The sequence below is a fragment of the Oryx dammah genome, unplaced genomic scaffold, assembly GCF_014754425.2.
Source record: "Oryx dammah isolate SB20612 unplaced genomic scaffold, SCBI_Odam_1.1 HiC_scaffold_28, whole genome shotgun sequence".
Lineage (NCBI taxonomy): Eukaryota > Metazoa > Chordata > Mammalia > Artiodactyla > Bovidae > Oryx > Oryx dammah.
In genome coordinates this window covers 52,205,434-52,232,640 of record NW_024070212.1, presented here as the reverse complement: position 1 = coordinate 52,232,640, position 27,207 = coordinate 52,205,434, and the positions used below count along the sequence as shown (strand labels likewise).

At 40.2% G+C, this 27,207-nt stretch overlaps 1 protein-coding gene across 1 annotated transcript in view; it reads right to left on the bottom strand.

Annotated features, from left to right (window-relative positions):
• The window catches only part of LOC120856889 (guanylate-binding protein 6-like), a 30,005-nt gene extending 5,143 nt beyond the window's left edge, over positions 1-24,862 (bottom strand). Inside the window, exons 1-8 of the mRNA XM_040232369.1 lie at positions 24,672-24,862; positions 19,965-20,173; positions 19,051-19,178; positions 14,336-14,445; positions 13,941-14,137; positions 3,245-3,490; positions 1,657-1,937; positions 756-968 (exon numbers count right to left, since the gene is read on the bottom strand). Coding sequence (XP_040088303.1) covers positions 756-968; positions 1,657-1,937; positions 3,245-3,490; positions 13,941-14,137; positions 14,336-14,445; positions 19,051-19,178; positions 19,965-20,154 — 1,365 coding nt within the window. The 5' untranslated portion in view covers positions 20,155-20,173; positions 24,672-24,862. The remainder of the gene's footprint in view (positions 1-755; positions 969-1,656; positions 1,938-3,244; positions 3,491-13,940; positions 14,138-14,335; positions 14,446-19,050; positions 19,179-19,964; positions 20,174-24,671) is intronic.
• Between the last annotated feature and the right edge of the window lie 2,345 nt (positions 24,863-27,207).

The following is a 27,207-nucleotide window of genomic DNA, read 5'->3' as shown; positions in this document are numbered from 1 at the left end:
CTGTCTTCCTCCCATCTCCCTCCCTCCTCTAGACTCCAGCCAGTCAGAACTATCTTCAGTTCTACAAACCCAAGATCTGCAGTACTTTTATATATTTGTCTTCCCAGTGTGAAATATTGCCTCTAAACTGTGCTGCTGTTTTCCCCTGCTACTTGCTGGCTAAAACTTAAGGCAACTTTGTTTAACCTGCTAAGCCTCTCAGTTCAGATCTTTACGATGATGACAATAAGCATAGATGCATCTTAATGTCATTTGAAGGATTAAAGGGTCTAAGGAAAGATCCAGGAATCCCATTCCTGGGCATATACTCCAGGAAAACCAAAATTTGGAAAGACACATGTATCCCAATGTTCATTGCAGCACTATTTACAATAACCAGGCATGGAAGCAACCTAAACGTTCATCAACAGAGGAATAGATTAAAAAGATATACATAAATGGAATATCACTCAGCCATTAAAAAGAACAAAGTAATGTCATTTGTAGCAATATGGATGGACCTAGAGACTAGCAAATTGTGTGAAGTAAGTTAGAGACAGAAAGCAAATATCATATGATATCACTTATATATGGAGTCTAATAAAAAGGTACAAATGTAGTTATTACTGAATTTCATATAGTGAATCATAAGACCAAAAGCTGTCATGATATCCCCATGCTCTCTCATTGCCCACACTTGGTGTTTTGCTCTCAGATTTTCAGGAGACTCCCTGGACCCTATTCTGTAGGCTCCCCATGCTCCCCTTGTTCCTCACCTTCACTCCTTTCCTGGGCACTTGGCAGTAGTCCTGTTGTAATCTATCCATTGCTTTCCTGTAGAGTTTGTGCCCTCCAGGAACAGAGAAAGCACCTGCTGATATACTTTCCATTAGGGCCTTGGAAAGCTCATCAAGTTTAACCTGGCAGTATTTGATAGATGCCTTTTCATTCTGCAGCATGAAACCCTCCTTCTTATTCTTTATGACTTCCTGCAAGGGAAATATAGAGAGATGTCACCATAAAAATGAAAAAGAGGAGATAAAATTTCAAAAATGTAGTAGGATTGGTCTAACTGCTGTCCTCATGAGAAAAGTAATTTTTTTTAATCAAATAAAAAAGCAATCACAAGACCTGATCTATCACAACTCTGAAAACTCTGATAGAGCACAGGAAATTTTTTCAGCTTCCCTTCAGGTTCTTCATCTGAAATGTTGGAGTTTCATTATCTCTTCTCTGTGGTTCTTTGCAGTTGCAACGCTCAGTGATTCTATTTTCAATGATATAGCAAGGAGCAATCTAAGTTGAAAATGGCTTGGAATAAGAGTCTGATTAGAAAAAATTTTAGTTCCTGATCAAAATAGTGTGTTCAAAGAAAAAGAAATCAACTTAAGAATGACTTGTGTGTGTGCCCTGGATAGCACTGGAATCTGCAGAAGTATTTACTTCCAAAGGATATCTATACTGGTTTTACAGCAGAGATGAGAGACATTTCCAGATAAACTTCCCAAGATTTGGTAGAAAAAAGAAGAAAATGCAGTCCTTTGAAACTCTGTCCCTCATGTGACCACAGACTACTTCATCCTTGAGTGAGGAAAGAACCATGGGGACCATAAGGGCACCACTAGGCTTCATTATTCAAGGGGAGGGGGGAAAATGGTAAATACGAAGACAAAGTACCACAAGATCCCTCTGGAATTCCTGATCTTTGTCCTTGAAGGAGTTCTCCATGAAGATGGCAATGGCTTCCCTCTCACAGGCTGCGTGCACCTCTAACAGCTCCTGGAGCGTCTCCATGGGGAGGCTCAGTCGCTGGGCCATCTGCTCACTGTAGTGGTCAGCTGCCTTCTGCACGGCTGCTGAGTTTTCCAGCTGGGCCAGAGTTGTCACTGCATTCTCCAAGCAAGGTACAGCTCCAGTATTGATGGTATCCACATAGGTCACAACCAGAGTCCTCAGTCCTAAGTAAGTCAGGACATTTAAGGGACAAATATTAAGTTATCAATCAATAGGCACCAAGATTTTGAGACTACATTTTTGAAGACATACATGTTCACACACACACACACACACACACATACACCGTCCCCCCTCCTACTATCACTACCTTCATTTTCTTACTGACTCTTTATTTTTATGGTTTTCCAGCCCACAGGGCAGAAAAAATTGAAAATCTACCTCTATGTAACAAACTAGGAGGCATCTAAAATATTAAAAGCAAAATAGATTGCATAGGTATTAAGATGAGACAGGATATATCAGATTATGTTTACTCACAATTCTGAGGCTTTGAATGGATTTTTCAGTGATTTATGGACTAGAATTTATTTTTGGTCCACTCTAATCTTCCAAAAAATTAAAAGACACTTAAAATTAAAAGATGCTTGCTCCTTGGAAGAAAAGCTATGACCAACCTAGATAGCATATTAAAAAGCAAAGACATTACTTTGCCAACAAAGATTTGTCTAGTCAAAGCTATGGTTTTTCCAATAGTTGTATATGAATGTGAGAGTTGGACCATAAAGAAAACCGAGTGCCAAAGAATCGATGCTTTTGAACTGGGTGCTGGAGAAGACTCTTGGGAGTCCCTTGGATCTCAAGAAGATCAAACCAGTCCATCTAAAGGAAATCAGTCCTGAATATTCATTGGAAGGACTGATACTGAGGCTGAAGCTCCAATATTTTGGCCACCTGATGGAAAGAACTGATTCATTTGAAAAGACCCTGATGCTGGGAAAAATAGAAGGCAGGAAGAGAAGGGGACGACAGAGGATGAGATGGTTGGATGGCATTACCGACATGAGTTTGGACATGAGTTTGAGCAAACTCCAGGAGTTGGTGATGGACAGGGAAGCTTGATGTGCTGCAGTGCATGGGGTCACAAAGTGTTAGACACGACTGAGTGACTGAACTGAACTGAATCTTCCAAAATATCTTTCGTATTCTACTTGCAAGAAACACTTACTATATAGGACTTCAGAAAATGGAAGATTCTGTTTTTATACCCTGATAGTGAGTTTTTTCTCAGTAGAGAAATTTTTCAGATAAGTGGAAGCCACAGATTTCAGTGACAAAACTTGCCATTTAAGGAAGGGACTTGTAAATTCCCCAAAGTAAGATAATTATGAAGCATACACATTTCTTTATGGAGTATGAGTGTCTGTAAAACCCAAATTCCATATAGAATCAAACAAAAATACTGAAAAACACATTATATAAAATATTCAGCACACACCATCCCCCATGGAATCAGGAAAAAGAGACTCACGATTCCCAGTGACCATGATCCCCTCTTTGAGGGTCTTGATTTTTGCATTGGTGAAGATGTAAGAACAGAAATTGTTTGTTTGTTCCAGGAATTTAGGATCCAGTTGGTCTTCAGACACATTCTCAATATTGTATAGGAGTTCTTTGTTGTTTGTTGGCCAATCAAACACAAAACACTTCCGTGTTGGAAAGAAATGCCTGATACACTCTCTGGGTAGATTGGATGTTCTGGCTTTGGGATTCTTGCCTGAAGGACAGAAAAACAGATTAGAGTGGGAAGACTTTTGAAACAAGGGAGCTCATGGTGTTCAGGACAGGGATTTGCATTTCTTTGCTGTCTTCTATGCTAATAGCTTATTTAACATAAACATTCAGCACTTCCTTGCACATAAAACTTTCACCATTGATATAACTCTGGAGAGAAGTTTAGGGAGACAACTGATTCAATAAAAGAAACCTAAAAGTGATATCTGCAGACCTGCACCCTATAGAGCAGTTGTCTCTTAGATATTTACTGAACTAATGGGTAAAAGGATGAAAGTTCAAATGTAAATTTTAGCTCTACTTAGTCTCATGGTCTGGTGACTCAGATGGTAAAGCGTCTGCCTACAATGTGGGAGGTGAAGAAGGCTGAGCACCGAAGAATTGATGCTTTTGAACTGTGATGTCGGAGATAACTCTTGAGAGTCCCTTGGACTGCAAGGAGATCCAACCAGTCCATTCTGAAGGAGATCAGCCCTGGGATTTCTTTGGAAGAAATGATGCTAAAGCTGAAACTCCAGTACTTTGGCCACCTCATGGGAAGAGTTGACTCATTGGAAAAGACTTTGATGCTGGGAGAGATTGGGGGCAGGAGGAGAAGGGGACGACAGAGGATGAGATGGCTAGATGGCATCACTGACTCGATGGACGTGAGTCTGAGTGAACTCTGGGAGTTGGTGATGGACAGGGAGGCCTGGTGTGCTGTGATTCATGGGGTCGCAAAGAGTCGGACATGACTGAGCAACTGAACTGAACTGAACTGAACGAGTCTTATGCAGGAATTGAGTCATGTGGCCAAGAAGAGCTATAAACAAGGGTTAAGGGAAAATACTTGAAATATTGGGAATGACACCCTGATTATTTAGAGAAAACGATTTTGATGCTAAAAAATACTTGGTACAGAGTTAGCTAATTTTTAGCAAAAACCTCTGAAGGATAAATATAACTAAAATGCAATTTCAAGATGTCACCACTAATCAATCAACTCTTTGACAAAAACTATTATATTTGATCTGACAGTTGTCCTCTTCTGACTAGACAATTTCTCAATAGATATTTTGAGAAAGCATAAATAGAAAAATTAAAGCAAGAATGAGTAAATCAGAATTGATATCTTTCTCAAGGTTTCATCAGATATACCCACTGTAAATGTAACCCATTAAAATAATTCATTAATTTGTAATTAAGCACAGATAAATATGTGAGAATCAGGAGAAAGCTGGGATGAAGAAGGTAAAATGAATGTTCTAAAAATTATCAGAAATATTGAAAAGGCATAGATTGAAAAGACGCACACTTCATCAGGTTTATTTAGGACATTAAGTCATTTTTCACATGATATTCCCAGGTGGTACTAGCAGTAAAGAACCTGCCTGCCAATGCAGGAGATGTAAGAGATGTGGGTTGGGAAGATCCCCTGGAGGAGGACATGGCAACCCAATCCAGAATTCTTCCCTGGAGAATCCCAAGGGCAGAGGAGCCTGGAGGGCTATGGTCCATAGAATCGCAGAGTCGGACAGGACGAAACGACTTAGCCTAGCACATAACTATACAGGATTAGAAAGATCCCTCTTTGAGAATAAAATCTATCTATGTGAAATGCAGTTGTTGTGTTTTTTTTATTAGATAGACTTTTCATTATAATTTCATGCCAACAAGTATCTGGTCAGTTGTTTTCCTCAACAAAGAAAAGCAGAAGCCAAAATAGGGAACACAGCAGTCTGGTCTCTTGAAGGCTTTAGCACCCATTGTAATCTGGATGCTAATTTACAAATGGCATAAAAAACAAATTGATTTTGAATAATTTCACTTCACCTTACACTTTGCTTTTCTTAAATGAACATCAACTCCAGTGGCTAGAGCTTTGCAACCCACTTTCCAGCCACGATTCCTACAGATATTGATCTAATCTCAAGCACAAATGCAACCCTATAGAGGGAATTCCTAATAATGTACTTTCACAGCCTTGAGAAATTCCACAGAAATAGCACCTGGAAAAACAGCATCTATTAAGAAACTGTGTTAGTGATTATCTTTCATGTTTTTCTTAAGAATAATCTCCTTGTTACAAACCCCAAGGCCAGATCCAGAAGGGAGTATGACTGGGATCATGAAAGCACGGACCTAGGAACACCGGGTCGGCATCAGGCATGAATGCTGCCTGCCCACCTGATGACTGTTCCTGAGACAAGCCCAAAAGGGAACTTCTTGGGATAAAAACAAGGAGATCTGGACTATGTCAGTGTAGTGTCTTGGGAAATATAAGATCAAAAATAGTCTTGCAGTCTGCAATTAAAAATAAAAGCTGGACTGAGAATGGACCCTCACCTCAGTCCAATAGAGGCTGCATGTACCCTGACCCATTGCCAGATCTCGTGTTCTGTCTTCATTCTTGTCGCTTGCTCCCTGACCATTAGGGCAATAATTGGCACCCAACGTAGGGCTGGAGCGAAAGACCATTAGCAGTGAAAGTGAAATTACAGCAACACAGAACCTGGGACAGTTGAGAGGCCTCTGAAAATTCCTGCTGGTAAGTCTTCAAGCATTTACAGGGTTAAAATGATAAAACTCAGCAGTGGCCACAGGACTGGAAAAGGTCAGTTTTCATTCCAATCCCAAAGAAAGGTAATGCAAAAGAATGCTCAAACTACCGAACAAGTCTACTCATCTCACATGCTAGTAAAGTAATGATCAAAATTCTCCAAGCCAGGCTTCAATAATACATGAACCGTGAACTTCCAGATGTTCAAGCTGGTTTTAGAAAAGGCAAAGGAACCAGAGATCAAATTGCCAACATCTGCTGGAACATGGAAAAAGCTAGAGAGTTCCAGAAAAACATCTACTTCTGCTTTATTGACTATGCCAAACCCTTTGACTGTGTGGATCACAACAAACTGTGGAAAATTCTTCAAGAGATAGGACTACCAGACCACTTGAGCTGCCTCTTGAGAAACCTGTATGCAGGTCAGGAAGCAACAGTTAGAACTGGACGTGGAACAACAGGCTGGCTCCAAATAGGGAAAGGAGTACGTCAAGGCTGTATATTGTCACCCTGCTTATTTAACTTCTATGCAGAGTACATCATAAGAAATGCTGGGCTGGATGAAGCACAAGCTGGAATCAAGATTGCTGGGAGAAATATCAATAACCTCAGATATGCAGATGACACCAGCCTTATGGCAGAAAGTGAAGAGGAACTAAAAAGCCTGTTGATGAAAGTGAAAGAGGAGAGTGAAAAAGTTGGCTTAAAGCTCAACATTCAGAAAACTAAGATCATGGCATCTGGTCCCATCACTTCATGGCAAATGGAGAAACAGTGTAAACAGTGACAGGCTTTATTTGGGGGGCTCCAAAATCACTGTGGAGAAGGCAAAGGCACCCACTCCAGTACTCTTACCTGGAAAATCCCATGGACGGAGGAGCCTGGTAGGCTGCAGTCCATGGGGTCACTAAGAGTCGGACATGACTGAGCGACTTCCCTTTCACTTTCCACTTTCATGCATTGGAGAAGGAAATGGCAACCCAGTCCAGTGTTCTTGCCTGGAAAATTCCAGGGACGGGGGAGCCTGGTGGGCTGCTGTCTATGGGGTCACACAGAGTTGGACGTGACTGAAGTGACTTAGAAGTAGATGAAAATCACTGCAGATGTTGACTGCAGCCACGAAATTAAAAGACTTACTCCTTGGAAGAAAAGCTATGACCAATATAGACAGCATATTAAAAAGCAAAGACATTACTTTGCCAACACAAAGGTCTGTCTAGTCAGGCTATGGTTTTTCCAGTAGCCATGTATGGATGTGAGAGTTGGACTATAAAGAAAGCTGAGCACCGAAGAATTGATGCTTTTGAACTGTGGTGTTGGAGAAGACTCTTGAGAGTCCCTTGAACTGCAAGGAGATCCAACCAGTCCATCCTAAAGGAAATCAGTCCTGAATATTCATTGGTAGGACTGATACTGAAGCTGAAACTCCAAAACTTTGGCCACCTGATGCAAAGAACTGACTCATTTGAAAAGACCCTGATGCTGAGAAAGATTGAAGGCAGGAGGAGAAGGTGAGGACGGAAGATGAGATGGTTGGATGGCATCACGGACTCAATGGACATGAGTTGAGTAAACTCTGGGAGTTGGTGTGTAAACTCAGGGGGGCCTGGTGTGTTGCAGTCCATGGGGTCACAAAGAGTCAAACGTGACTAAGTGACTGAACTAACTGAAAATGGGAAATGTTGAGACTGTAGAACACTATCACCCGCATATTTGTTTATTAAGACAACTCTTGAAAGGGAGAGGAGCTTCTATTTGTGGAGGGGGATTATTAGAATTGTTGCAAGCAATAGATAAATATTGCTGCTGGTTCCCATCAATAGGAGCCTTGGATTTAAAAGTCTGGGAAAAGGTTGGAGCAAAGTTTAAAAAAGAACATGCAAAAGGAACTCCACTCTTAATTTCTATTTGGAGTATGTGGGCATTAATTAACTCAGTACTGGAACCTTTGCAGACTTCTGATTTTTTTGATGAAAATGATGATAATTCTCTTGAATAACCTCAAAGTTCAGAGTATGTGGAGTCTGAGGGAAAGGGGAACCCATCTGCAAAATCTGCTCCTTCAGCTCCCGAAGAAGATGATGAGGGATTTTTTCCTCCATCTCCTCCCCCTTGTCCTCCAAATCAATATAGCAAGGTCAGTCACCAAATTATGTTCAATCAAGGTTATATACCAGGATTGGGACTGGGCAAAAACCAACAAGGAAGAATTTATCCTTTGAGTATTTAAGATTTCAAACCGCCCTCTTTTCACCAGTGGCCACTGCTCCTATTAATCTTCCCCCACCCACACCCATACCTCTTAATTGGAAAACAGATCAACCTGTGTAGATAGAGCAGTGGCCCCTAAAACAAAACAAAACAAAACAAAAAAATGGAGGCTTTACATGAATTAATGAACAACTTAACAAAGGACATATTATTGAGTCCTTTAGCCCTTGGAATTTTCCAGTGTTCATTATACAAAAGAAATCTGGTTAATGGAGAATGCTTACTGATCTGAGAGCTGTTAATGCTGTTATTGTTTTAATGGGTGCTTTGCAGCCTGGTCTACCTAATCCTAGTATGATTCCAAGAAATTTGCATTTGTTTGCTATTGATCTTAGAGATTGTTTTTTTATTATTCCTTTACATCCTGATGATAAACCTAGATTTGCTTTTTCAGTTCCTTCCATTAATTTAAAGGAGCCACATAAAAGATTTCAATGGACAGTATTACTTCAAGGTATGCGTAACAGTCCCACTATTTGTCAAAATTTTGTAGCCAAGGCTTTACATCCAATGCGACAGCAATTCCCTTATGCATATATCATTCATTATATGGATGATATACTATGTGCCTACCTGAAATTGATAGCCTATAGGAATGTTTTTAAAGCTAAAGAAATGTTTGGAATGTACTGGCTTGTATATAGTTCCTGATAAATTACAATACACTGAACCTTTTCAGTACTCAGGAAATAGAGTCACTCATACTACAATCAAACCAAAAGAGGCAGATACGCAGAGACTCAATTAAAACTTTAAATGATTACAAAAATTACTAGGAGATGTTAACTAGATTCGGCCTAAATTAGGGATTCCACTTTATTCTCTATCCCATTTAATCTATTAAGAGAAAATCCAGAGCTTAATAGCTCCCAACAAAAATTTCTTGAGGCTGAGAAAAAACTAGCAATTATAGAACAAGCTGTATAAAACTGCCAAATAGACAGAATAGACCCTCTAGAGCCTCTTCAGTTGTTTGTCTTCCCCACCCCTCATTCCCCTACTGGGCTGATTATGCAAACTCCTTTAATAGTTTTATGGATATTCTTAGCTAATTCACAAATAAAATCTATTACACTTTACTTAGATATGGTAGCCAATATAATTCTAAAAGGAAAAGAGTGTGTTCAACAGTTTACTGGACATGATCCCTGCCTTATTTGGACTACACCAACTTCCAAGGAATTAAAATATTCTCTTCAAAACTCATTATCCATTATCTTGGCAACAAGCTTTAGCCGTCCAATATGTTGGACATATTGGCAACCACTATCCTGATTTGCCTATATCTTGCAGTTTTTAAAACAAACAAGATGGATTTTGCCTAGAATTACTAGTGTCAACCCCAGTCCATCTGTTCCTCTCAATTTTACAGATGGCACTAGCTGAGGGAAAGCAGGATATATAGGCACGTTTATGCTAGTAATTGAAACACCTGGATATTCTGCACAACAAGCAAAAATTCTAGCTATTATACACATATCACAAAATATTCCCCAAGCAATATTGAGAATCTATCTGATTCTCAATATTCTGTACATGTCACTAAACATATATAAACAGCAACTATTAAGGATACTATCCCATCCACATTGTATACACTTTTTACAAATTTACAACAGGTAATTAGACACTGACAGTTTCCATTCTACATTACTCATATTCAGGCTCATACTATTTTACCAGGGCCTTTAACAGAAGGAAATACTCAAGCCGATGCCCTTTTATTTCCAGCCTTTACAGAAGCATCAGCCTTTCATGACCTGACACATTGTAATTCAAAATATTTAAAAACCAAGTTTCACATCACTTGGGCTCAAGCTAAACAGATTGTGAGCACTTGTCCTACATGTCAGATGGTTGCAATAACCATGTCTCCAACAGAAACTGGGGAAATTAATACTCGTGGCCTGAGGCCTAGTCATATCTGGCAGATGGACGTAACTCATCTTTTGGAAAACTTGCTTATGTACATGTCACAGTTGATATTAACTGTAAATTTATCTGGGCAACTGCTTGCTCTGGAGAATCTACAAGACATGTTATTTCACATTTGCGTAGCTGCTTTGCTACTATGGGCCTCCCACAAAATGTAAAAACAGACAATGGCCCAGCTTACACTAGTTCTGCTTTTAGGGATTTTTTTAAGGCTTGGTCTATGAAAACATCATACAGGAATTCCCTATAATCCCCAACAACAAGCTATTGTAGAACAAGCTAACAGATTCTTAAGGAAATGTTACAAAAACAGAAACGGGGAGATGGAATGTCACTTCCACCACAGCAAAAATTATATAAAGCACTATTTACTTTAAATTTTTTGCATCAAGATAATGATTTCACTGCAGCAGAATGGCATTTTATAAAGGAACAAAAAGAAATTCGCCCCAAACCACCTGTTTGGTGGTATGATCCAGAAACACACTCATGGCATAGGGGGAATCTGATAACCTGGGGAAGGGGTTTCGCTTGTGTTTCACTCGTGATTCAGAAACACCCGTTTGGATTCCCTCGCATCTTCTGAAACCATATCATGAGTGAACTCCCACAGGAGAGATGCTTCGCATGGGATGTAGAGATCCCAGTAATGAGTTTCAAAAGCATGAGTTTGAAACAAAGATAACGATTCCCCTCCTGTCGACACATCAGAACAAGATCCCCACTTGGGGACAAATTAAAAGATGAACACAGAAATCGAGGAGATCTTAGAAAATGAAGAGAAAGCTGCCACTCCTAAGGACCCGGGTGTTGCCATGTTTCCTCTTATCGCCACCGCAGTGAGTATACACACCCCTAGCAACAGCTGAATCTAAAACCTATACTTATTGGGCATGTAAGACTCTTGAGAGTCCCTTGGCCTGCAAGGAGATCCAACCCGTCCATTCTGAAGGAGATCAGCCCTGGGATTTCTTTGGAAGGACTGATGCTAAAGCTGCAACTCCACGACTTTGGCCACCTCATGCGAAGCGTTGACTCATTGGAAAAGACTGTGATGCTGGGAGGGATTGGGGGCAGGAGGAGAAGGGGACGACCGAGGATGAGATGGCTGGATGGCATCACGGACTCAATGGACGCAAGTCTGAGTGAACTCCGGGAGTTGGTGATGGACAAGGAGGCCTGGCGTGCTGCGATTCATGGGGTCACAAAGAGTCAGACACGACTGAGTGACTGAACTGAACTGAACTGATACCTAACCCCCCATTACAAAAACCTGTTGATTGGGGGGATTCTATGATCCTCATTTATGTTAATGATTTTTCCTGGATACCAGGACCTGAAGATACACGCCTTCCTCTTTTTAAACAAGAGGAAGGGACTCCCTTCAGTGTTGCTTATGGGTATGAATCCTGGCCAATTTGTGTAGGACCAGCTACAGGATGTCTTAAATTATCTGTGCAAGCCTGGCTGTCCACCAATTCTTAGGCTTCCCTTGTAGCTCACTTGGTAAAGAATCTGCCTGCAGTGCAGGAGACCTGGGTTCTATCCCTGGGTTGGGAAGATCCCCTGGAGAAGGAAATGGCAACCCACTCCAGTATCCTTGCCTGGAAAATCTCATGGACAGAGGGGCCTGGAGGGCTGCAGTCCATGGGGTCGCAAAGAGTCGGGCACGGCTGAGCAACTAACACTTATACTAAGATTTAGCTACATCTTCTCTCTGGTCTGAGTTTTGCTTATAACAACTCAGAACCCGACAATGACAGCAAATCAGACAGACCTTTATGCAAGCATCTCAGGCTATGCACTAAAAAACAAAATCACATTCAGTGGGATAATTGTTGTGGAACTGAGGGAGTAATTTTGATTAATGGTTCCAATGGAATTGTATGGGACTGGTCCCCTAAGGGGTAGGCAGTCTCTAATTGCTCTCACCAAAATCAGTCCTGCAATTCTCACAAAAGGCTGTGTTGGAAACTGCAAAAAGTCTTTCACCATACTAATATTACCACTCATTTAGATCATCCAATTATATGGCATGGTAGTCGCATGTCTCCCTGCTTCTCACAATTGGATCAAGGAATAGGGCAAGGAGAGATGTGGAAATTGGCTTTAAGTCTTAAAAAATTCCAAATTTGGGATGGATGTTATTCCCTGACATTTAATACCAGTGCAAACTGGACATTTTATATTCAGGCTTGTGTGAGAGATCCTTATGTACTCTTGAAAAGAACAATTTCTATCAGTGAAAGTGTACAAGAACTTTTTTGCCAGGATTGAAAATTATATACTTGCTTAAATTCTTCACTTTATAATCCTAATCGCTCATTTGTTATATGAAGAAGGAGATGGGGAATATGGCTTCCAGTAAATCAAACCAGACCTTGGGAAGGCTCTTCTGAAACACATCCTCTTTTAAAAGTTATAAAGAAAGTACCACAACATTCCAAAATGTTTATTGGACTCCTTATGGCAGCTATTATGGGAATTATTGCCATAGCCACGACAGCAGTAATAGCCGGGGTGGCACTGCATCAAACTATATAAACGACTACATTTGCACAGCAGTGGCACCAAAATGCAAGCTCTGCCTGGGGAAGTCAAACCCACATAGACCAAGAAATTAATGAACAAGTGAATGGTTTAGAAAATGCAGCTCTCCTACTAGGGGACGAAGTACAAAATTTTAAGTTACAAACTCATCTTACGTGTGATTGGAGTATCTCTTCGTTTTGTGTCATATCTCATAAGTATAATCAAAGTGCATATACTTGGGATCAATTATCTAAACATTTGAGAGGACACATTCATAATAATCTGTCCTTAGATATTTCCCGGTTACAGGCTACTATTTGTAATATGCAGAATGCTCACTTACAATTACTCCCAGAAACTGATTTATTTGAAGAAATTGAGGAAAGCTTACATTAACTTATCCCCATGATGTGGATTAAAACTTTAGGAGGAGGATTGCTTGGTACTATAATATCAGGATGTAAATTTTTAACTGTTTTGTGTCTAGTCCTCAGATGCATGAGAAAAACCATCCGAGAACTAATGAAAAAAGAAGTTGCTCGGACGGCGGATCTACTCCTGCAAAAACAAAAAGTGGGAGATGTAGTGGGAATTCCTAATAATATACTTTCACAGCCTTGAGAAATTCCACAGAAATAGCACCTGGAAAAACAGCATATATTAAGAAACCGTGTTAACGATTATCTTTCATGTTTTTCTTAAGAATAATCTCCTTGTTAAAAACCCCAAGGCCAGACTCAGAAGGCAGTGTGACTGGGATCATGAAAGCATGGACCTTGGAACGCCGGGTCCGCGTCAGGCATGAACGCTGCCTATGCATTCACTGATTGTTGAGACAAGCCCAAAAGGAAACGGCCTGGGGTTAAAAACAAGGAGATCTGGACTATGTCAGTGTAGTGTCTTGGGAAAGATAAGATAAAAAACAGTCTTGCAGTCTGCAATTAGGAATAAAAGCTGGACTCAGAGTGGCCTCTGCACCTCAGTCCCATAGAGGCTGCATGTCCCCTGACCCATTGCACCAGATTTCATGTTCTGTCTTCATTCTTGTCGCTCGCTCCCGGACCATTAGGGCAACACAACCCCAGAGATGACAGACAGTGTTTAGTAAATCCCACCCTCCATTAGACCATCCACTGCCCGGGTCATGCTTTAATACCTGGAATCAGCTTCAAGGCATTCTCCAGGTACTGATCTTCTGTGATAGGGTGATCATTTAACTTCAGCTCCAGGGTGAAATCCCGAACAGCCCAGATAAAGTCTGGAAAGAAACTCACAAATTCTGTGGAATCTTCTACTCCATCAGGTCTTGGAGAGGACTTGGCCTGGATGAGTTCTGTGAGCTCTGTCACATAGCTAGGACTTGGTTAAAGAAAAGCAACAGCCTCTGCACAATTCCTACATTTCCCTAATTAAAAAGTAGTATCATCACTCTCTTTGGCCCTGGGTCCCCTATGCTCCACCAAAGGCAACTAAATGTTAGAGAAGGAGAAATGACTCTATCATTTTCACCAAACTCGGTGAAACTTGGAGGTTCAGTTTCTGGAAGGATACTACAGCTGTTCCAGGGCCTGGTGGTTGATGGTGCTCGTGCTGTTGTAGACAAAGGTGCTACATAGAAGCACAGCCAGGGCAAAGATCCACGAGTCATTCTTAGGGTCACCCTAGAAATCACATTTTAACAAGAGGTTTAGGATTTTAGTCCTAAATTAAAAATTCATTCATCCATTGATTCTACCATGCTTTCATGTATTATTTCAGTTAACACACTCACCATGCATAGACACTATTTGAAGACAGATGCAAATACAGATATCAGCTTTGACAATTACAAAGACATTTTTTATGTTTGTGATTTTTTCATATATAAAGTGATTTTAATCTTCATAAGAATTTCTTTTCCCTCAATGGATGAAAGAAAATAACGTATACATAAAATCTAGTACAGTACTTGGTATGTAACTATGTATTCAATGACGAGTGTTAGTACTTCTTCGTTCCACACGTATTTATTAATCATAGCTCATATAAAATAGACCATAATTGGCATAACTGCACTTTTAAATTATATTCAATCAATCAGTTCAGTTGAGTTCAGTCGCTCAGTCATGTCCGACTCTTTGTGACCCCGTGAATCTCAGCACGCCAGGTCTCCCTGTCCATCACCATCTCCCGGAGTTCACTCAGACTCACGTCCATCGAGTCCGTGATGCCATCCAGCCATCTCATCCTCAGTCATCCCCTTCTCCTCCTTCCCCCAATCCCTCCCAGCATCAGAGTCTTTTCCAATGAGTCAACTCTTCGCATGAGGTGGCCAAAGTACTGGAGCTTCAGCTTTAGCATCATTCCTTCCAAAGAAATCCCAGGGTTGATCTCCTTCAGAATGGATTGGTTGGATCTCCCCACAGTCCAAAGGACTCTCAAGAGTCTTCTCCAACAACACAGTTCAAAAGCATCAATTCTTCAGCACTCAGCCTTCTTCACAGTCCGACTCTCATATCCATACATGACCACAGGAAAAACCATAGCCTTGACTAGACAGACTTTAGTCGGCAAAGCAATATCTCTGCTTTTGAATATACTATCTAGGTTGGTCATAACTTTTCTTCCAAGGAGTAAGCTTCTTTTAATTTCATGGCTGCAGTCACCATCTGTAGTGATTTTGGAGCTCAAAAAAATAAAGTCTGACACTGTTTCTATTGTTTCCCCATCTATTTCCCATGAAGTGATAGGACCAGATGCCATGATCTTAGTTTTCTGAATGTTGAGCTTTAAGCCAACTTTTTCGCATTCCTCTTTCACTTTCATCAAGAGGCTTTTTACCTCCTCTTCACTTTCTGCCATAAGGGTGGTGTCATCTGCATATCTGAGGTTATTGATATTTCTCCCTGCAATCTTGATTCCAGCTTGTGTGTTTCTTCCAGTCCAGCATTTCTCATGATGTACTCTGCATAGAAGTTAAATAAGCAGGGTGACAATATACAGCCTTGACGTACTCCTTTTCCTATTTGGAACCAATCTGTTGTTCCATGTCCAGTTCTAACTGTTGTTTCCTGACCTGCATACAGATTTCTCAAGAGGCAGGTTAGGTGGTCTGGTATTCCCAGCTCTTGAAGAATTTTCCACAATTTGTTGTGATCCACACAGTCAAAGGCTTTGGCATAGTCAAGAAAGCAGAAATAGATGTTTTTCTGGAACCCTCTTGCTTTTTCCATGATCCAGCGGATGTTGGCAATTTGATCTCTGGTTTCTCTGCCTTTTCTAAAACCAGCTTGAACATCAGGGAGTTCACGGTTCACGTATTGCTGAAGCCTGGCTTGGAGAATTTTGAGCATTACTTTACTAGCATGTGAGATGAATGCAATTGTACGGTAGTTTGAGCATTCTTTTGCATTGCCTTTCTTTGGGGTTAGAATGAAAACTGACCTTTTCCAGTCCTGTGGCCACTGCTGAGTTTCCCAGGTTTGCTGGCATATTGGGTGCAGCACTTTCACAGAATCATCTTTCAGGATTTGAAATAGCTCCACTGGAATTCCATCACTTCTACTAGCTTTGTTCATAGTGATGCTTTCTAAGGCCCACTTGACTTCACATTCCAAGATGTCTGGCTCTAGATTAGTGATCACATCATCATGATTATCTGGGTCGTGAAGATCTTTTTTGTACAGTTCTTCCATGTACTCTTGCTACCTCTTCTTAATATCTTCTGCTTCTGTTAGGTCCATACCATTTCTGTCCTTTATCGAGCCCATCTTTGCATGAAATGTTCCTTTGATATCTCTTATTTTCTTGAAGAGATCTCTAGTCTTTCCCATTTTGTTGTTTTCCTCTATTTCTTTGCATTGATCGCTGAAGAAAGCTTTCTTATCTCTTCTTGCTATTCTTTGGAACTCTGCATTCAGATGCTTATATCTTTCCTTTTCTCCTTTGCTTTTCACTTCTCTTCTTTTCACAGCTATTTGTAAGGCCTCCCCAGACAGCCATTTTGCCTTTTTGCATTTCTTTTTAGTGGGGATGGTCTTGATCCCTGTCTCCTGTACAATGTTATGAACCTCATTCCATAGTTCATCAGGCACTCTATCTATCAGATCTAGTCCCTTAAATCTATTTCTCACTTCCACTGTATAATCATAAGGGATTTGATTTAGGTCATACCTGAATGGTCTAGCGGTTTTCCCTACTTTCTTCAATTTGAGTCTGAATTTGGTAATAAGGAGTTCATGATCTGAGCCACAGTCAGCTCCTAAATATCTACAAAAGTTACTCAATACTCTCCCACTGTTCTTAGACTTCAAAAAGCAATGTTAAAAATGACAATTATTCCTTTCAGGACACCTGTTTCAAATAAGTGACAAACGTCCATAACAATAAATGCAGCAAAGATGACAGTACCTATAGAAAGCTGACATCTTAGTAATGTATATAAGCAGAGAAACTTATAGCTATAACATTAAATTAAAATTTATGTCTGTAAAGGAAGAACTGAGCTATGAAAGTTGGAGAAAGAATGTGACATGAAAGCTTCCTCAAAGTCTTGAACTGAGTATTAAAAAATTGGTAAAACATGGACTTCAGGAAATGAAAGTGATCCCATAGACAGAAGCACTCACAGAGGCAAAATTAGAGATGGGAGAATACCGGGGTCTTATAATTAAAATAGAGTTATTTCATTTGACTGGAGCAGAGGATGAGTGGAGAAGTGAATTTGAAGCTCTAGTGCAACCTGATGAAGGGCCTTAAAGGCAGGCTAATTTGTTTATATAAATCATAGCATTTTCTAAATAGTAGCATAAATCTATATATTATTTCTACTGTAAAGAGTGTATTAAAGCTGCTGCCTAGAGCAAATAGGAAAACTGATTTATGTCAAGACAATTCTATATGGGAATTTGGGGGAAAATATTCTATTCATTACTTTATTTCCCCAAAACTCAGTCTTAGAAAATAATCAATTAGAAGAAGAAGTGGCATTTATGGCAAACAATCAATTATTTCAACAACAAGACTATGTCATTGTTTGTATATGACTTTCAAGATAAAAACAGAATTTTAATTCTCTTTTGGGAAGAAATATTAAAAGCTATAGAAATTTAGGTACTATTTCCAAATAAGTCTAAAGTTAATGAAACAAAGAAATGTAACTTCTTTCACCCATTAGTAGAAAGCTAAAATACCGAAAAAATCCATCTTAAAATGTTTTTTGTAGGACAAATATATGTTTTATAGAACCATCACATCTAGAGGTATCTCACAGCTTTCTAAAATGCTCTGTGAGCAGTTGATGAATTTCATCATAGAAAATGTAAACCCATCTCTTAACTCCAACCTTTAAATACACTCTTCGTCTGATAGCTAAGAAGATGAATCAAAAATCCTTCCTCTCACCCAGATTGATGTTTCTCCTCTTCTTTACCAACACACCTTTATAATTTAACTGTAAGTGATGGAAACTGTCAAGTCCTGCCTGGATCACCTTTCAAGACTTATTCCCCTAGCTGTTGGGAGTGCCAGTGAGAGAGCCTTCAGGTGTTAGTCCCATTAATTAGAAAGGCTCCCAAAGTAACTTTTCAATAATTTTCTAGCACCATTTTCCCAAGTCAGAGCAACTCAAAAGGACCATTCTTGCCCAGAGCTCCCAGGGAATTGACAGGAGTTGGTGATTGCAATGTAGTTCAAATTCTTCCTCTCTCCAACCTGCTTCTTTACCAATCACCCTTTATTAAATCTGACTGCACATGTGTGGTCTTTGAGAACAAGACCTTTACTTTGGTCACTGATATCTACCTTATTTGGGCCTAAGAATCCACCTGTAATGCAGGAGACTCGGGTCTGATCCCTGGGTCAGGGAAGATCCCCTGGAGAAGGAAATGGCAATGCACTCCAGTATTCTTGCCTGGGAAATCCCACAGACAGAGCAGCCTGGTGGGCTACAGTCTGTGGGGCCACAAGAGTCAGACACAACTTAGCAACTAAACCACCAACACAATCTATCTTCTTAAGTCCAAAGGCCTAGAATTCAGCTGTTCAATAATTATTTATTAAAAGAAATCAAGTCATCTATGCAGTGCCAAGAAATAAAATATTTTATTTAATATATATCTAATAACTTTTCCTAGAAGTGGGATTCAAACAAAGCATAGTTTACCTCATTTACTATAGTTGACTTCTGGATTTTACAAGTAGACTACAGCAGCTAAAGTTCTACAATCATCAAGCAATAAGGAGAAAACCCGGAATAAAAAGGATTTATCTGTGACCTTCCACCTCACCTTTTCCACATCCCCCAAGCCCTCGGTGTCCAGAAGGACCAGGGTGTGGTTCTCCTTTGAAGGGTGGGGCACACACCACATCCAGATGCCCTTGGTTTCAGACTGCACTGTGGACCCCAGAGGGAAACCTGCAAAGGGAGGGGAGAAAGCAATATGCAATCACAGCAGAAAATCTAAGCCACCAAGGGGTTACAAAGTCAGACTTTCTAGAATGCGAGTACCTTAGTACATGTGATGGTGCTGTCTCTACCTCAACAAGTATGCCCTACTTTGTGTGTTCTCTGTTTCAAGGAGAAGGGGACATTAATTGTGATAATGATACCAGCATGGAGACAAAGAGTTATCCATGAATCAGATAAAACAGAGGCTATGGCTAACTGTAACAAGAGCATTTTGAAAGAATGGTGAGTTTCAAAAGTGGAGAACTAGATTACAGTGAGATATGGGCATGGAAAAAAGTAAAAAATAGAAATTGAGATTGTATTTTTTCCAGAAAAAATTATTTTTTAAAATGTGGGAGCATTTGAGAGGTTTTAGCCCCAATAGGATATGAAATCCAGGAAGAATTTTTAAGATGATAGATAATGAAATATCTTTATATGTTGTTGAGAATATTCAATAAAAAACAAAATGTTTTGAAAGTGAGAAGACAACTGCAAGAACACAGTATTTAATCAGGTAGGATAAGGTAGGATTTTTGCATATGTTGAAGAAATTTTGCTTTACAGGAATAAAACAGAGAACATGATAATAGATCACAATAAGGTAGTGATTTAGTGGTGAGAATTAGAAGTGGAAGATTGGCTTATTCAGAGGAATTTGTTTCTCCCTTCACATGACCAAGGAAGAAAACTAGGAAACTAAGCTGTCAGCTAGAATCAAACAACTGGACTCTAACCAAGTACAACACTCACCACGGTTCTGTCCTGCAAGACGGTTCATCAAGTAGGATTTGCCTGTACGATACAGTCCTACAATGGCCACCACCACCACTGGCTGAGAAATCTTCTCAAGAATCTGTAGAGCTTTCTGGTTCACTGACAGAATCTCATTGTCATTTTCCACCAGACAAATGGGGTCCATCATTTTGGGTCCAGATGCCATGGCAATCTAGAAGAGCTTTCTAGTAGAAATAAGATTACAGGCAGAGTTATACAAGAGCTTTCTAGTAGAGATAAGATTACAGGCAGAATTATACAAGGCATCTGTCAACTTCAAATTCAGTAAGACTTCTGTACTTTCCATGAGACAACAGGTAACCTAGAATTAGCATACTACAAAGGTTTTCCTCCATCATTTCCTCAAACCTCTGATGAAGTTTTTAATGAAATACAAACTATTATCACTATCTATAATTTTACTTCAATAATAATAATAAAATTCAAGTTATTGTTACCATGCACTAAAGGCCTACAACATACCAAGCCCCAGTCCTAAAGGAAATCAATCCTGAATATACATGGAAAGGACAAATGCTGAAGCTGAAGCTCCAATATTTTGGCCACTTGATGCAAAGAGCTGACTCACTGCAAAAGACCCTGATCCAGGGAAAGACTGAAGGCAGGAGGAGAAGGGGATGACAAAGGATGAGATGGTTGGGTGGCATCACCAATTCAATGGATATGAGTTTCAGCAAACTCTGGGAGATGGTGAAGGACAGGGAAGCCTGGCATGCTGCAGTCCATGGGGTTCCAAAGAGTCAGACATGACCTAGCGACAGAACAATGAACGATGATACATAAAATACATGCGTGATGCTGTTCAGTAGCTCAGTCAAGGCTGACTCTTCGTGACCCCATGAACTGTAGACCACCAGGCTCCTCTGTCCATGGAATTTTCCAGGCAAGAATACTGGAGCACATTGCCATTTCCTCCTCCAGGGGATCTTCCCAACCCAGAGACTGAACCCCCTGCCTCCTGCACCTTCTTCAGTGGCAGGCCAATTCTGTACCGCTGAGCCACCTGGGAAGCCCGCATAAAGCACAAACCCAGCTAAGTTCATATTTAAAAGAACCAACCGTGCTATTCAAGACTTGGAACATTCAGCCTCATTCCCCAACCTCTGGGGGTCAGAGAAGAGCTGAAAGTTGAGTAATCATCAATGACCAAATTTAATCAACAGTAGCTATTGAATGAGGCTTCCATTTAAAAAACTGGAAAAAAAAAAAAAAGCTAACTAAAATGGTTCAGAGAGCTTCTGGCTTGATGAACATGGAGGTTTCCAAAGGATAGCATGTCCAGAGGGAAACTCCATACCCCTTTCTTGCTGCTGCTGCTGCTGCTGCTGCTAAGTTGCTTCAGTCATGTCTGACTCTGTGCGACTCCACAGACGGCAGCCCACCAGGCTCCTCTGTCCCTGGGATTCTCCAGGCAAGAACACTGGAGTGGGTTGCCATTTCCTTCTCCTACCCCTTTCTTACTTTCATGCATTTCCTCTCTCTTGCTCTTCCTGGATTATATCCTTTTTTTTTTTTTTTTAATAAGTCAGTAACCTAGCAAGTAAACTATTTTTCCTGATTTCTGTAAACCATCCTAGCAAATTATTGAACCTGAGGAGAAGATTGTGGGAACCTCCACTGTATAGCCAGTTAGAAGCCCAAGTGACAACCTAGACTTGAAATTTGCGTCTGAATTGAGGGACTGAACCCTTAACCTGTGGACTGTGGAGTATGGACTAACTCTGAGAAATTAGTGTGTCAAAATTGCTTACTGTGATTATATGCCCGCATAAGTGATGACCAGAAGTGAAATATGGAGAATAGAAATTTGAGAGGAGAAGCTGAGTTTTTCCTTTTCAGGGTAAAGACAAACAATAGATGATCAGAAGCCCTGAAGAGAGACTGTCTGGAAAATTATGATACTTTAAAGAAGCACATATATGGGAAATTTGAAAAGGCACACACAGGCCCAGGGAAGATGCATAAAAGAAAAGCCTAAAAAGACTTTATTGTTTCGCTTTAGCTTAATCCCAAACCTCAAAACCAAGGACAAATTTAGTGAAAGATTTCCTTGGAATAAAACTGGTATACAAACAATTCTAAATGTGACTGCTTTTACAAATGCCCAACATCACTAATTACTGCTGCTGCTGCTGCTGCTGCTGAGTCACTTCAGTCCTGGAGAACTGCAAATCTCCAATATTTGTTATTTGGGTTTTGGGTGTTTTGTTTTGTTTTGTTTTGTTTTTTAACAATAGCCCTTCTTATAGGCCATTTATTTTTTTTAGAATCTTACAGAAAAACCTGAACCAACTTTTTAACCAACCCAATATATTTAGAGAAATAAACTAAATGTAGCAAAAGATGACCACTAGGTAAATCTATATGAAAAGAAAATGAGATTTCCTTGTAACTGTTTTCTAAGGCAAAGTTTGATTTGAAAAATTAAATATTAAAAGCACTATTATACCGTGGATCTCTTGGCATATTTTTGGTTGCCATTATGCTAAAAGTTCTCTATAATATGTATGCATGTTTCATTATCAGAATGTATAAGCATGATATTATATTCAATTATCTAAAATATTGTTTTACATTTACAGGTCAAACATTCTAGATACATTTAATACTATCAAAAGATATTTCAAAAACCAAACAAACAAACAAAAAATCACTCTATCAGTTACTACTCATGTAGTTTTAAAACAAGGAGCCCCACCCAGTTAAACTTAAGTTTTTAAAGATAATTATAGGGGTAATGTGAGAAAAATTATAGATCCAGTATGGTGGATGTTTTCATAATAAAATTAGATACTATAAGCTTGTATCTAAGCATAGCACACAACACAAAATAGAATTTCAGAACATGTTAGTTGAATTAGATGAAGATTTATCCACAAAAATTGCACTGAACAGATTGGTCCATTGGGTTCTGCATTTGAACACAATCTGTGAACTCCAGGTTACTAAGAAACAAGGTCTACAGATAAAAAAATTTTTATCAGAGAAAAGGCAGTTAAGCAAGCAGTTTCATACATTGCTCCTGCAGCATTTCTTTTGTCTAGTTCTTCAGTGTGGAAATCAAGAATACAAAGGAAAACAGGAGCCTCTAACAGCCACATTACAATTTCTAGAATTGTCCAGTTCCCTCCTTAAAGGGAAGATTACAGGAAGCTGTAGGAAGATGTGAGATGAACCACTGCAAACAACTTTATAAAAACCAGTTCTGTCTTCCCCTTAATAAGTCATTCATCCACGCATTGTCTGTTGTGTCTCTTTTGTGACTCCATGGACTGCAGCCCGCCAGACTCCTCTGTCCATGGGATTTCCCAGGCAAGAATACTGGAGTGGGTTGCCATTTCCTCCTCCAGGGGATCTTCCCAACCCAGTGATTAAACCCACAACTCCTGCGTCTCTTGCTTTAAAGGCAGATTCTTTACCACTGAGCCACTTAGAAGCCCCCCACACACGCCTCCCTCAATGAATATTCTGCTGCTGCTGCTGCTGCTGCTAAGTCGCTTCAGTCGTGTCCAACTCTGTGCGACCCCATAGACGGCAGCCCACCAGGCTCCCCCGTCCCTGGGATTCTCCAGGCAAGAACACTGGAGTGGGTTGCCATTTCCTTCTCCAATGCGTGAAAGTGAAAGTGAAGTTGCTCAGTCGTGTCCAACTCCTAGTGACCCCATGGACTGCAGCCTACCAGGCTCCTCTGTCCATGGGATTTTCCAGGCAAGAGTACTGGAGTGGGGTACCATTGCCTTCTCCAATAAATATTCTACTTCTAATCAAAAATACCCCATCCATTCAATGATAAAAATAAGAAAAAAGATGAAATCAAAAAACCCTACAAGGATGCCCCCACACTCTCCCCTGAGTGTGTCTTTTTGCTTTTGCCTCAGTAAACTGCTTCTTTGTTCTCTTTGCTCAAAAAAACAAAAAAGCAAACAAACAGAAAAACCCACAGATCTGTAGATCTCTGATTTCTTACTGTGATTGTGCTACAAAATTCTGAACTTCAAATTAACAAAGTGCAGCTGTTCAGTCCTACTCAGGATTGGTTTTCTAAATTTGATCTACAGAAGAATTATCCAAAGGGATTGTTAAACCCAGATGGTATACATTTTTTAAATGCTACAAACGGCTCCAACTTCATAACCATGAAAAGCAAACCAACAAACACAACGGATGGGAGAGGAGAGAGAGAGAGAGAGAAGGAGAAGAGAATGAGAGTTTTGATGAGATTTTAAATCTTTAATTATTAAAAATCAGCTATGTGGATACTAAATTTATCTGTACATAGATAAATTTTCAGAGCTCTCTCTGTGAAGCTTTCTTAAGTATGACTGATATAAAGATGAAAAGAAATGATCTCTTTAAGTTATAATTGCCTGTAACTGCCTTGGCAGGAAATACCTTGTTCTCTGAGTTCAAATGCCAGCCACAGAGCTTGACAAAGCAAGACAGACAAAATTCCATAAGGGCTCTTTCTAGAAGCAGCACATCCAGGAAGACACAGTGTGCCTGTCACTTTGCAGCCCTGCTAATCCAAACAGAGAAGCTGTAACTCCCCAAATAAAGCCAGCTGTAGACCTCTGCACTCCAGACAATAAGCAATCTGCTCTTCTTCAATTGTCACACTGAATCAGAAATCAATCTTAGATAGCACATAAAAGAGGGACATACCTGCTCCACACACCAGGAGTCCAAGAATAGTTCCAGTTGCCTCTTAGCCTTTGCTCACTTGCTCCTTCCACCCCTTTGTCTCTCCTTTATCAAAGGTAAAGAAGACTGAGCAAGCCAGTCCTCTCTTCCAGTATAGTGATGTGTTTAAACCGAAATTGAAAGTAATTCATGCTCTTTCTGAGGTAACAGAGTCATGCCACATTCTATGACTACAGCACAAATAAGGGTGTGTGGAGCAGAGTTAGAGGAAATTAGAAAAAGCCAGTCCAGAATTACTGAATTAGGATTGCAGAACGTGAATCCTAACATACTCCACCACTTTTCTATGGTGGAATTTCAGCCACATTAAAGGCTTCCATGGGCTCTCTTCTCTCCTGGGCATAAGATTGCTTGAAGTAAGTGAAACTGAGCTGTGTAAACCAAGTATATTTCAAGCATTTTTTTTTTCTCAGCAAGGATTCCTGGGTACTGTGTTAGTGAAGAACTCTTAAACATTTTAAATCTGTTCCTTAATACATATATTTAATGAAACAAGTATCTTTTAAAATAAAAAGATAAGTAAAGATGAAAATGAGTAACCCTTCATGGTATTACCCAAGGTGCTCACTGCTGGCTGGACATTTTCATACTTCCCCAAAACATGAGCCCTCAACTAACAGAGATACCACCCCCCTTTCTATAGAAATTTAGCCAATTGGACCAGTTTCAAAGAGGTTTATTTGATCAGGTAAGAAAGTGATTGGGTGTACATGTTTGTTAGTGAGGAAGGCAATGGAGCCATGTAAAAAGAAAAACAGGCTTGGTAGGAAGATGCCCAAGGAAGTCAGGCCATGAGGCTCCTTCTGCCTGGTCTCCACTGTCCTCATCACTTTGCAGTGGAAACTTTTCCAGAAAAGGCCAGATAGTAAACACTTTAGGATTTGTAGGCCATAGGTCTCTGTCACAATTATTCAGCAGAAGCATACATAGGTAAAGATAAACAAATGGGTGTGGCTATGTTCCCATAAGACTTTATTTACAAAAGTAGGCAATGGGACAGATTTGGCCTATGGCTGTAGTTTGTCCACCCCCGGTTTAGTAAAGTGTGCTGCTGCTACTACATGCTAGGGGTTGTCACCTTCTCATGTATGGTTGTCTTACAGGATAAATGGAATGGCCTAAGTCCAAGGTCTCAGGCTGAGTGTCTACTTCTATGGCAATTTGAGTCTAAGTATCCTTATCATTTTGGAGCAGAGAGACAGAAAAAGAATATGCTTTCTGTCCGTCTGTCTGAGCATCATCCAAGTGCGTTCCTGCCTGGGTCCTTCAGCCATGCATCCACATGTCTACACAACTCACTGTCCAACTCCCAACAATATAGCACTGCCAGTAGCTCCTAAAGAGGCCAAAGAGAAACAAGGGTGATGGCAGATGGTCAGTGGTAATGGAGAGGAGACTGGTTTGGTTGTGGAACTCCTGTTGCGGATCCACCAGCCTCTTTGAGTGAGGAACCCCAACATCTGGGTACGTGTCAAGGCGACTTCCTCCAGCCTGAGTAAGCTGTGCTTTGCTGAAATATATACAGACTTTCCTGCCTGCATTTGCTAGACTGTTCATTCCAAGCACAGATTAAAGAACACGGTTCCCATGGAAGCAGCACAAGGCCAAACCTAAGATGTAAAGACTTGCAGACACTGCCACCATGTGGCGACTCAAAATCATGATCTATCCAGTAATACATGAATTTTCCTGCGACAAGATCTTTGTTGAATTCAATATAAATTCAATATAGAATCTATAGAAATTCAACTATTAAAAAGTGTGAATCCACATATACAAATATATCACGTGCATGCAATGATCATTTTGATTCCATAAGTTTCTTAACATAAACACTGGCTGTAATGTAAGTTCTCTTGTTTTTAGTAGCTAAATCATGTCTGACTCTTTTGTGACCCCATGAACTGCAGCCCGCCAGGCTCCTCTGTCCAAGGGATTTCCCAGGCAAGAATACTGGAGTGCGTTTGCCATTTCCTTCCCAACCCAGGGATTGAACCCACATCCCCTGCATTGGCAGGCAGATTCTTTACCCTTGAGCCACCTGGGAAGCCCCTGTAAGTTCTCTAAAGGTTAGTTGAAATGAGGAGAGAAGTAGTGAGGTCTTAAGCTCCTTTGGAAAGAATGTTTATTCTTGGGTGCCCCCTCCCAGAAAAGAGACGTGGATGCACACAGTTTATTTGAGAAGCAGTGACAAGAAGCCAGAAGAAGGGTGAAGGAGGATAACGAGAATAAGAAAGGGAAAATGGAAAAAGTCAAAAAGGTGAATTATTGAGCTTGTTACCCTTGTGGGAAACTGCAAATCAATCTCAAGATGGATATTCTGAAGAACTACACTGAATGCGTTTCTGAAGTGTCCCTTTGAAGGACAACATGAGGATTTTTCCAACAATTTATGTTTCCCTTCAATTCAGAGTTACCTTAGAGGTCTTTAACCCCTCTAAACTTCTAGGCTGTGCTTGTGTGAAATAAACTGCCTTTCATAGCTTGAAGAAAATCC